This window comes from Aulostomus chinensis, chromosome 9 (assembly GCF_037954235.1).
Source record: "Aulostomus chinensis isolate RoL2024-O1b breed Wild chromosome 9, RoL_Achi_v1.0, whole genome shotgun sequence".
Taxonomy (NCBI): Eukaryota; Metazoa; Chordata; class Actinopteri; order Syngnathiformes; family Aulostomidae; genus Aulostomus; species Aulostomus chinensis.
Genome location: NC_141328.1, coordinates 13,396,370 through 13,409,578, shown reverse-complemented (window position 1 = coordinate 13,409,578; position 13,209 = coordinate 13,396,370). Strand labels below are relative to the sequence as shown.

General features: G+C 39.8%; 1 protein-coding gene across 1 annotated transcript; it reads left to right on the top strand.

Moving 5' to 3' along the window:
* The first annotated feature begins 490 nt into the window (after positions 1-490).
* Positions 491-10,999, top strand: LOC147255856 (death effector domain-containing protein-like). The gene is made up of 5 exons (XM_086213885.1): positions 491-808; positions 3,102-3,742; positions 5,930-6,034; positions 6,192-6,329; positions 7,726-10,999. Exons 2-5 carry the CDS (start codon positions 3,181-3,183, stop codon positions 8,127-8,129), a joined length of 1,209 nt encoding a protein of 402 aa, XP_086070011.1. The 5' UTR covers positions 491-808; positions 3,102-3,180; the 3' UTR covers positions 8,130-10,999.
* The last annotated feature ends 2,210 nt before the right edge of the window (positions 11,000-13,209 follow it).

Sequence of the window (13,209 nt, the reverse complement as noted above, 5' to 3'; positions counted from 1 at the left end):
CATCCAGCCATCCATCCATTGTCTTCCGCTTATTCCTATTAAGGGTCGCGGAGGGGCTGGAGCCTATCCCAGCGTCAACGGACGAGAGGCGGGGTTCACTATACACAGATCGCCAATCCATCGCAGGGGCAACACAGAGAGACAAACAACCATTCACACTCACAGTCACACCTACGGTCAATTTAGAGTATCAATCAGCCTAGTCCCCTCTTGATGTCTTTGGATGGTGGGAAGAAGCCAGAGTACCAGAGAGAACCCACACAGGCAGAACATGCAAACTCCACACAGAAAGATCCCATGCCGGACTCGAAGCCTGAACCCTCTTACTGTTAGGCGACAGTGCTAACCGCTGCACGGTGGTGCAATACGAGTAATAGTTTTCTACAAATTCAATTTTCACTCGGCCTGTCCCCCTCCGATATACACGGTGGCGCTAACACACCAATAAACTGGACAACGTCCTACCTAAATAATACGAACAAGAAGAACCCGGAACTGAACTCTCACGTAAACTGGAAGTTCTTTCATTTTAGCTGAGGAAAGAAAAATGTCCTGTTAAATTCCCCGTGGTGTCTGTTTGAGCACCCAAAACATAAGGCGGTTTCCTCTATTCTGGTCAGAAAGACGCACTGCTACAGATCAAGAGACTTGATGTATAGGTATTGAATATTCATCGGACAGTTAAACGGAACTGTTCTGTCCTGGAAGAAGCTTTGCTTTGCCAGAGGACGCTGGGATGCTAACTTATCGTTAGCTGCTACTAACTTAAATAGTATCGGACTCGCCAGGAATATCTAAAAGACGGGAGGTAATGTGACCTTTCATAATGAAACACTTCGCTCTGCTATCAACTTGACGCTGATTCTTAATCATTCGTGTGGCTAACGTAGCATTGACGTCGCCAGGCAGTGTTGACAAATGTTAGCGAATAGTCACAACAAACGAAAAGGCAGCTCTTGAAGGGACGACGTAACTGAATGTACACTTAATCAACCCTGGTAAACCACTGGCTTTCATTATCGCAACTCCCCGTTTTGACTCTGAACGTGTCGGTATTTAGTACCACATCCCAATGCTATTAATTACTTTGTGGGTGGTTATCGTTAGCCTGCTAGCTAACTTCTCTGTGAACACATTACCTTGTCACCGTTAATGATCTGTGTTGCTTATTGCTAGTACTCGTACAATGAGTGCTGGTGTGCTGCCGTCCATGGAAATCCTATAAATTATATAATTGGCATTTTATGTTGAATGCCTTGTCGTTGTGCCTTAGATGGCTAATGTAGCTTTAGGTTGTGTTGGCTTCAAAATTAACATTCACATGGTTACACACATACACACACACACAAACATATAGTTGCTGATCTTTCGGACATAAATGTGTATTACAGGGTACTACCCAAAAAGAGGAGTTTTAACCTGTAATGTAAGGAGCAGGGTCATGTGGTGCTCTTTTCAGGCTGCTTTTAATCCTGTAATCCATTGCAATTGTCCACACTAGGCTGGAAGAAAATATCTTCATACCCCCCATAGCATGAAGACAAACACCACACTGATACACCGAAATGTACCATTAGGTGTCACACATGGCTTAGCTGATGTTCAAGCAGTGGAAAAGGAGTGACCCAATGCAAGTGGTATTGATATAACTCTATTGCTTCTCTATATGCTCAAACAGTAAATAAAAGCTGACAGACATGAACACACATGTGGTCCCAAATGGGATTTTGTCACATCATCAGTGGCTTCTATTCTGATATGATGCAGTATTTTCACTATTTTCTTTTTAGCTCACCTGCCAAATGTATTTTGGATAAAACATTTGACTCACCAAAGTATATATATATATATATTATACAGTGTGTATATATGTATGTGTATATATATACACATTATATTATATACATACATATATATTATATACATTTTCCTGGATGCATGGCCATTATGGAGATGCATTATGCAGATTCTTATCAACTCAAAATATATGATATGTTGTAGGTAAATTTGTCATGTTTGGCCAAGTAAAAGATGTTCAAACAGAAATGCTTCAGAAGCAGAAAATGCATAGAAGCGGCTAGAACGTACAGAGAGGGCCCGAGTCAGCACCAAAGTGTGCAGTATATGGGGAATCTGATGATTATTGATGGTGAACCCAGCTGGTGACAGCTCTACAGTTCTGCCATGTATTTCATAATCATGACATCGTAGATTAGCTCGGCTTTTCTTCAAGCCTTCGCAACATCACTGAACATCTTAAAAGTGACAAAGCCTTGGAGGTATACGGCTAAGAAAAGGACCATCATCTCAGAATGTGGGAAACCGCAGCTTAATCTGTGTGCATGCACTTACAATTCAATGTTAGCCCACTGTTGTTCTTACTAGTATTTCTTATCAGTAATCAGTCAAAGCAGATTGTAAGTAAATAATATTTTATATTTAGTAATATGTATTTTTCAGTTAAGTCAAGTAAGATTTCAGTTCAAATCAGTGGAATGTTTTGTAACAGTTGACATTTTACACAAAACTTAAAAAAAAAAACAATTTAGTGTATCTGAAATCTTTTCATATCTTGAAACACACATAAGGCAAACAGCTACAGTGTTTTATCATTCACAGAATTTGATCGTAGTATTTTTATTGTTGGCTTGAATAGCATCTGCATTCGTGGTGGTGCAAAAATCTAAGCGAGGCGAATCTACTATTTGTAGAATAGTAGACTCTGCTTCTGTGGGGTTTAAGTATGAAATCAAATCAGCTTGCTGTAGTGAGTGACTCTGACCTCAAACACAATTTGAAGAAAACACATAGATTTGCTAAGCTACAAATAAATAAATAAGATCTCAATCAGCAAGCAATAATTAAAAAGATGTTTTTAAAAAAACTTGCAGTTGTTAGCTTTGTCATGACATGCCTGACAGTTCAGTTTTCTTTGTAACAAGTTTATGTGCTCAAATTAATGTCAGAACTTGTTAAAAAAATACATAGTTGTTGAGTGCTTCTATAGTAAGCTCTAGGGAAGCCTGTATGTGTTTAATGATAACAAACTCTAACTCTGTCTAAAATAATTGTTCTCGTGATCTCCCACCCTCTGTACCCAGCTTATCCATCAGTTGGAGCCGAGGAAGACAGCAGAGGTCTCAGGGATTTGAGCATCCCTTATTACCATTTCGTCCTGAGATGACATCACAGCAGCCTCAAGTCCCTAATGCTGTTATTGCTCCCCAGTCTGCCCAGAACTCAGTTCAGCAGGCCCAGCCTCACATTCACGCCAATCAGTTTGAATCAAGTCAGAGCGGTGCAGCAGCTGGGCGTCTGGACAACAGGGTACTGACAGGGAGGCCTGGGTGCTCTGGTGTGGCAGCAGCCAGTGGGGAGGTGGCCAATCGGAACCTTTCTGCCCTCTGTCCCAACTCCAGCCTATCCAGAAGAGAAAAGGGATTGGAGCCATGGCCAGAGGAAGCAGTAGACAACTCTCATGGGTTGTACTCGCTACACCGCATGTTTGATATTGTTGGAGCCCAGCTAACACATCGCGATGTGAGAGTACTGTCATTTCTATTTGTTGATGTGATCGATGAGTATGAGCGTGGTGGCATCAGAAGTGGAAGGGATTTCCTGCTGGCTCTAGAGCGTCAGGGTCGCTGTGATGAGACCAACTTTCGACATGTACTTCAACTTCTGAGGATTATCACCCGCCATGACCTGTTGCCTTATGTAACACTTCGGAAACGTCAGGCCGGTGAGTATTAAAGTATCATCAGTATTTTCAAATCATGTTCAAACATCCCACCTAGTAACCCAAAATTTGTTCTAAAGTTCTTCATGTTACAAATGTTTCATCGACATGATCCATCTATTTTATGGGGCACAAAACAGCTGGATAAACTTTTAAATTGAAATCATGAAAATGCTATGCCTATTTAGGACTGTGGACTGTAATATGATATTCATATTGAGTAAGTTAACAATATTTTTATGCAACATTTTAAAATTCTTTTAAGTCTGAAAATTTCTTAAAATCCTGTGGTCAAGGGTTTGATCCCGACTTTTGAAATCCATTGAGTATTAAGAAAAATCTAAGAATTATGTGAAGTTTCATGGCCACAGAACAGGTTCAGCCACAGAACAGGTTCAAACTTTGTGGCGTGTTCAGTTACAGTTGGACGCTTGTCTGTACAATGGTGGCATGTTGGTATGTGCAAGAGAAACATGCAGAAATGATCACAGCAGCCATTAAAGGGAAAACAGGAGGAGTTTTTAGGAACGATGGGGCCACTGTCACTGTTTGTTTACTAGAGTTAACTAAAATTTGTGTAATGGGATGATAATGATATGTAACATGAAAGGGTTTGCCTCAAAATAAATGACAATAGACAGATGTGTATATTTATGCTTTAGATATATCATTTGTCATTACTTTGTAATTCCATCCATCCATTCATTTTCTACCATTTATCTTGTTAAGGGTCGGGGGGGGGGCTGGAGCCTATCCCAGCTGCCTTTGGGCAACAAGCGGGGTACAATCTGGACAGGTCACTAGTCCATCACAGGGCCAACACATAGAGACAGACAACCATTCACACTCACAGTCACACCTACAGTCAATTTAGAGTATCAATCAGCCTCGTCCCCTCTTGATGTCTTTGGACTGTGGGAGGAAGCTGGAGTACCAGAGAGAACCCACACAGGAACAGGGAGAACATGCAAAGAGAAAGGTCCCGTGCTCAAGCCGGGGCTCAAACTGGTAACTTTCTTGCTTTGAGGCCACAGTGCTAACCACTGCACGCAAGTCAGAAAATGGCAACCAAATATTGGTGTAATTGCGCAGTCTGGTATGGATTCATTACCCATCGGCTGCAACTCCAGCCCACTGGTCAGAGTTCACCTACAAGTGCATGCGAGGTGAGGTTGATTTTTATAAATCTATTTTAGCTGCATGCATGCGTCGGCATACAGGCGACATGTTGTCTGTCTGCAAACCTGCTCACTCAAGCTCTATTTCTTTGAATATATATTATTCAAATATGTGCGCACTTACTTCATTCCAACCCATGTTCACATGGCTCTTCCCTGTTGGGTCAGCAGTCAACAAAGAAGAAACCTGAAGTGGCATTCACAGCATGTTCATAGAAAAAGGTCATCAAAAGGGACATAGTTTGTTAGTGATAGAGGCTTCATAAGTGTTACTGAAACAGGATGAAGCGCTTAATTCCAACATACTTGAGTGTTTATAATGATAAATACCTTAGACACCGTTCATTTGCAGAGAGAGAAAGATAAGTGGCACATTATTGCTTGCACCGGCCCTCACTAATCATATTACACTGTGGAGATGAACCCTTTGTATTTTAGGCATCAGAAGAGAAACAGAGGAAGGGACAATGAAGGAAAGACAGAAACCCTGTATGCTAATCATAAACAGCTGCTAACCCTCCATCTCACACAGACACACACAGACACACACACACACACCATCATCATCATCATGCAGATCTTCAGTTATCAGTGAATATTGCAAACGTTCTGATTCATGTAGATAATAAAGCCCTCCTTTTTTTAATCCTGATGCAACCCTTTAAATAATGTGAATGCTTGTATATAAAATGATTCTCTTCATTAAACAGCTACAACCTTAGCCAATCATATAATTTTCCTTTTCTTGGTTTGGTTTGGTTGAATATTTAAACTTCAATCATATTTATGAATTAAAGAAAAAAAAATCCTGAAAATGCCAGATTTTACTATTTATTTATTTATTTTATTTTATTTGTTTGCATAATGCTCCTGCGTTCTCTGAAAACCCCCACAAAGGTCTTAACAATTTCTGGAAACTAAATGTCAGGGGGATTGTTTTATTAGGGATCATCCCAGTCTGGGTTGTGTCATTGATTAGAAACAACATTTATTTGCTGCATGTCATTTTCAGTGTGCCCAGACCCAGTTGACAAGTACCTGGAAGAGACATCCGTGCGCTACATTTCACCAAGAGGAGCAGTGCAGAGAAGAGACACTGCACCTCACAGAAGGACAGGTGTGTGTGTGTGTGTGTGTGTGTGTGTGTGTGTGCGTGTGTGTGTGTGTGCGCGCGTGCGCGCACACTCTGCTTTGTTACTTTAATGAACAAATAAGATGAATGATGTGCAAGCAGTGCAACAACCATTAATATCAAAACAAATGTCATCCTTTAGGTCCCCAGTCAGTTATTTGCTGTTCCCCGTCAGGACCCCATGTTGGCCCGTCCCGAACAAAGCCAACTCCGCCTATACCCAATCGTAAAAGGAAGAAAAGTCATTCTTCAGCGGACTGCAGAGAGAAGCAAACATGTGGTAAAAAGAAATACAGCATAAGATTGATCAAAATATATTTTTTTTCAATCTTATCTCAATATTTATTCAGTCTTAGATCACGGATGTATCTACAGAGGATACAGACTCCAGCTTAGTAAGAGCCTACTTTTTTCAGGAACAGATATTTCCTGAGCCAAGATTTCTTTGGCATATATACAGTTTAGACAATTTCAAGTTAATTATACTTGTCTTGCGCCAAATCACACAAAACGTTATCTCATGACTCTGTATGAGCAGGTCCAGCACCACACTTCTTTATTTAATTTACACCCAACAGTTCTCCATGAGCAAGCACATCTTGCAACAGGGGCAATGAAAAGCTTCCTTTTAACAGGTAGAAACACTGAGCAGACTGAGGCTCATTGGATAACTCACTATCTAACTGGGATTTTCTAAGTACACTGATTAATTTTGCTCTAGACAAGGCAAGGCAAGGCAAGGCAATTTTATTTGTATAGCCCGTTTTCACAAATAGTTTGTCTCAAAGGGCTTCACATGGCATCATAACAACATCCTCTGCCCTTAGACCCTCACATCGACTGAGGAAAAACTCCATAGAAAACCCTTTTAACAGGGAAAAATCTGAGAAACCTCAAGGTGAGCAACAGAGGAGGGATCCCTCACCCAGGACGGACAGACGTGCAGTAGATGTTGTTACAGACAAGAAAACAGCAAAATAACAAGGGAGGAAGGAGTGTGAGAGCATTGCTCCTACTAAAACTGTTTAAAAAATTCTCAGCAGGCTGCCTGGTTGGTGACACTTTTTCAAAAGGAACAAAACACCAACATTCGTGAGGATAATTGAAAGTGTTTTGACTGAAAGTCAGCAAGTGCTGCTTCCATAAATAAAGTCTGACTTAAATGAACTGCTGTTTATCCCACTTCATTTAACAAATTGAACCAGATATTCATAACAAAACATCTTGTGCCATTTTTTATATCAAATAATGTTATGTTACATTAATTAAACAAAACATTTATTGTCATTTGTGACAAGAAGGCATCCAATATTGCAGACAATTTTTCTTTTTTTTTTTTTCTTTTGTACTGTTGGATGGACAAAAGAAGTCATTTGAAAATGACACTTTGGGCTCTGGAAAATAGTGATGAGCATTTTTCTTTTTTTAATTTTACAAACGTAATTATGCATAGTGTAAATGGCAAAATAATCTGTAGAGTAATTGATGAAACTAATCATCCATTGCAGTCACAGAGTAAGTGATCAGACTAATAAAGAGGAGATTGGCAGATTGATTTAAATTTTAGGGGTTGGCAGGTTGTGATATTCTGAGAAGAGAGAATGAACAGACTTCTTTTTGGGGACTCTCCTACAATGCTGCATATCTAACTATTAACCTTTGCTTCCCTCCCTCAGATATCCGTCTGCGGGTTCGTGCTGAATACTGCCAGCATGAATCTGCTCTTCAGGGCAACGTGTTCTCTAACAAGCAGGAAGCTGTGGAGCGGCAGTTTGAGCGGTTCAACCAGGCTAACACTATCCTCAAATCCCGAGATTTGGGCTCCATCATCTGTGACATCAAGTTCTCTGAGCTCACTTACTTGGATGCTTTCTGGAGGGACTATATCAATGGATCATTGCTAGAGGCACTTAAAGGGGTCTTCATCACAGATTCCCTTAAACAGGCTGTAGGCCACGAGGCTATAAAACTGTTGGTCAATGTAGACGAGGAGGACTACCAAGCTGGTAGACGCAGACTGCTCCGTAATTTGGTCACCGGTGGAGGTCCACCTGGAAGTAGCAAAGACTGTACATCTTAGACACACTCTCCATGTGATAACATATGGGAGGAACACTGCCGTGTCTCTCTGTGGGGAGTGTGATGTGGTAGTGTCATATGTGGTGCCTGAAGTGTGCCTGAAAGGAACTTACAAACTTGCAACCCACTGATTCCTTTAGAGCTATGATTAGAGGAGATCTAGTTGGCGCCCCGAAGCATAGCATGCAAGGTGAAAGGAAACTGTCAGCAAAAAGAAATGGGCAGTGCATACAAATTGACACACTGAAATATGAAATTGCTCATTTCTGTCAAGGGGGCAAATCTGATCTCATTTGTGCATTCAATTTAAAGGCTAATTTCTTGTTTCAGGTATGCTAGCTCACATTTTTCCTTTTAACTCCTGTTCAATAGTGGGTTTATTTTGAATACAGAAAGTATTCTTAACACTGATAACTTACTCCAAGAGAGGATGTACCTTATGCAGATAATTTAAATTTTTTTTAGGTACATTACAGATTGATTGAAGTAACCCATTGCAAAAGTGTTCTGTAAGTTCTAGAAAGCACAGACTGTAGTAGACGCACTTTTTTTTTTTTTTTCAATTCCATTTTTGAAATTTCTTTCTTCTTTCAAGCATTCAAATAACTTTTTTTTACTGGCTCATATTTGGTCATTGTTGACATTATCATGTCCTGAATTTTTTTGTCACAAATTCTCATGGCTCCTCACCAGCTGCTAATTTGACATTTCAGTAATCCAGTCACTGCCAATGTTTATAACCTTGCAGATCTCTCTGTTGAATTGTTGAACTGTTTTTAACTTTTATTCGGTTTACAGTTGAGTCATACTGTGTCATTTACTGGTGTCTGGTGTTTGTTTGGATGGGAGACAAGTGGCTGTTTCATTGTCAGTCTGTACCTCTGGACCTCTACTCGCCCTTGAAACTCCACTCATTATATAATAAGGAATGGTTTTTTTTTGTCTTTTTAATTTGAAATGACACTCAATAACAAATGAACAGTTTGTTGTCCAAGGTAGTAAGGTTCCAGACATATTAAAATAATCCACCGGCTTGTTCTTGTGAAGTTGAAGATACTTTACTACCCATTTGCAGTTGATTTTGAAAGTAAATCCTTAGCAGCCTTCACTGTGAATATGTCATTCCTCCACAAGTGGGATTCATTGCAATCATTTCCTCATCGAAACATTTAAGTAGGCATTCATTGACCAAGCTGATGATTCTTGTAGTCAGGTTTTTAAACTGACAAAAAAGAAATACAAGTATAAGGAATAATATCCCTGTATAATTATGTGTGAAGCAACACAATAGTAATACAATATTTGGTTGATAATTTGGCATCGATCATATGGGTTGAGACAGGTACCATGTTTTAGTGCCACCTGAATTCCCTTTGGTTTGAAATTTTAATTTAGTACATGATAAAATCTTTTTGTTATTCATGGATTAATGAGGATTAAAAGGATGAGGTTTGACGCGTCCCCGTAAACAGCACATGTTGATTTGATCATTTCAACACTTTTATTTAGCTTTACTTCCTTAAACTAATTCTGGGAATGCGCTTGGTCAACCACAAATCTTCATACCGGTGGCTTCATAGAGGATGCAGGATATTTTTTTATCACACTACCGTAGATGCAGTAATGTGTTGGGTACATAATGAATGCATACATTTGCTGAAATCAAATCCAAGATTAATGATTTCTTGTACTCAGTCCCCCGTGATGTCCGAAAGGCTTGGGACATCATCAGCATATCTGGAATGATGGTTGTTTTTGTTTCATTTTTTAAGGAAAAGACTCATGATGTCAGCAAACCACAGAAGGTATACGTCGTATTAAATGTTCCTGACACACCCACCCAAAAGTCCTGTGAGTGCAGCCACCTGGAGCTTTTGTAGTCCCTCATTTATTAGCTGTTGAAAGTAAATGATGAATGATAGTGAATGATAAATATTTAGTATGTCTTCCCACATCTGCTCAGAACAGTGGCATTTGATGTCAATTGCTATGTGCAAAATTTATCAGTGTGGAGTAACATGTATGGTTACTGGGCTGGAGCTGACACAAATGTCAAGAAGACCCCATGGTCTTGGATCTAAAATTTCCATGCGTGACTAAAAAGGTTGTCAAATGTGGAAAAATTATTTCTGGTCTACCAGGACTGGTATGTATCTTTGTTGGACACAAAGTTGAATAATGCAGTTTTCTGATCAGATTAGATCCATTATTTATATCTTGTAACTAAAGTAGACTAGGGACTGAAGGTCATCACTATTTCAACCTCTGATGACAATGTTTTTTCATTTCCTTCAGTTTCCTGTTATTCAATGCGTATAGCAAAATGGTTGACATCAACAAACTAGAAGTCAGCTTGGAAGTTTACACTAGTTGTATTGAATGTTTACTCACAATTTGAAAGCAATTCCTCCCCTACAAGTACATGCTGCAATATTTAGGTTTTTTTGCCAATTTTTGTCATCGGATGCCTCTCTTAAACGTTCAGCTGAAATCTCGCATTTCGCTTATATTAAAATTTCAACATTTATGATAATATGGTATTATCTTCCTGCCAAATAAGTGGTCTTTGCTGTCATGCGATTGATGCCCCCATATTCGAGTATGGAATTCATGATTGGAAAGCCACTACAATTGTGAATTATATCGTCTGCAAACGTTTTCTATTTTTACCGCATTGGATTTCCCTGTAAAGGATGCAAGTCAGTATGTATTTAATAGGTCAGTGTATTTTACGTTAACTGTATGTTATGTTAGTTATTAAATGCAGGTCGTCTTTTACGCAAAATGCTAAATTGCATGTAACATGTTCTAATCCCCAGAAATGTCATAAAAACTCATTACTAACATTATGTAAATAACTTTATTGGATGTCAGGTTTACTTTAAACATTTTCCTTTCATTCATAAAACAGACAAATAGGACTATTAATAAATGAAGTCAATGGGTTTATGTTGGTCTCAGTACTAATCACAATGTTTTTGTCATGACATCACAAATATAAAAATGTGTCACTCATATATATACACACACACATATACATACATATATGTGTGTGTGGTTGTGTGTGCAATGCAGCCGCAGTGCACTATTTGATGAACTCTGTGATTACTGTTATCCTCTTCTATACCAAATATGCCTTTAACTCAACTGACCTATCTTGAACCAGGTAGCTCTTCACTCAAACGCAACCCGAGTAAAACCACATCACAAATATGTCAACACAGCCTCCATATGGCTCCATGTCAGCTTCTCTGGCATAGCACATACTTTCTAGTCTTCCAAATACACACCTGAACAAAATATTAAGTCAGTGGGAAAATTACAAGTATTTTTATTTCAAGGTGGTGGATTGCAACCAGGTTATAAGTAGAGCTTCAAAATAAAAAACAGAAGAAACAAGAGCAAAAAACTAAAAACATAAAGTAAGCATTATATTGAAAACTGCATTAAACTCAAGTAGGCTGGTTGGCTGATCAAAATTTAAGACCATAAACCCAAAAAACTCAAAGTATCAAAAAAGAAGTCAATATTTAGTCACCCCTCCTTCTTGTAGATCACTTTAAAATTTTGTTTAGGCATACTTGATGCAAGTGTTTCCAGGAGGCTGGTGGGAAAGTTGCTCCATGTGGTGAAGAGGGCTTCGTGAAGTGCATGCACAGTCTGGAACTGATGATCTTTTTTGCAAACTTCCCTTGCCTTCCTTCCCAAATGTTCTCAATGGGATTTAGATCAGGGGGACGCATGCAATGGTCCAAAAGAGCAACATTATTCTCCTGGAAGAAGTCCTTCGTCAGGTGGGCATTGTTGACTGCAGTGTTGTCCTGTTGAAAGACCCAGCCATCACTGCACAGACAAGAGCCCTCTGTCAAGCAGGATGCCTACTGCAACATCTTCATGTGGCCAGTTGCCATTTGGCACCCCTGCATAACCTGAAGCTCCAATGTTACATTGAAGGAAAAACTCCCTAGATCATGATGGAGCCTCTTCCACTGTGCCATGTAGAAAACCAGTGGGAGCTTCTTGTCAACATTGTAACATTGAAAGCCATATGGACCATCTATCTATCCATTTTCAACTTGTTAAGGGTTGTGAGGGGGCTGGAGCCTATCCCAGCAGGGCCATTGCAGGGCCATTGCAGGGCCAACACATATAAACAGAAGACAACCATTCACACTCACAGCCATGCCCTAGGTCAGTTTAGAGTATCCAATTAACCTGATCCCCTCTTGCATGTCTTTGGACTCTGGGGGGAAGCTGGAGTACCATGAGAACCTATGCAGGCACAGGGAGAACATGCAAATTCCACACAGATAGACCTTGTGCTTGAGCCGGAGCTCGAAGCCGGAACCTTCTTGCTGTGAGGCGAAAGTGCTGACCACTGCACCACCGTGCTGTCCGCCACCAGGACCATCCAGGTTACTTACTTCTCATCAGAGAATAAAACTTTCTTCCACTTTTCAATGTCCCATGTTTGCTGCTCTCTTGCTCCTTGTTTTAACCTAGTTAGATCACTATGGTAACTGATGCAGCAAACTTAACCTGGTCCAGGGCAGGTTATGTTTGGAGTTTTACCTTAAATTGGCTTTAAGAAGCACTGCCCTTTCACTAATTACCTCGTTTGAAAATGGCATCACCATTTTTAATAATCTGGTGGACCTTGGTGCAAATTATTGTGCAAGGTTCTCTTTGGAGGGAGAGAGTATAGACTGGAGTGAGCACTATCTTTTCCTGACGTCATTCTCGATGAATGCGTTATTTATGCAAACTGCTCAAGCCATATGTCAGTAACTCCTCAAAAAGGAGCTATGCGCTAATAGTAGAACAAACTTTGTGCATATCATTGTGTTTTTTATGCCACAGAAACCTACATGATTCAGTTGGTGATGCAGAAAGTCTGAGTAAGAATATCTGCGCTATTCACAAAGTTGTACTTGCTCTCACGGAACTACTGAATATGTTTTTAGTGTTCCCTTGCCATTTGCCCACAATGTATATAAAGGAGATCTTCTATAAAATCACAGGTAACATACATTTGTAGTTTACTATATTAATAATCAGTACGAAGTATACTTGCATGTGAA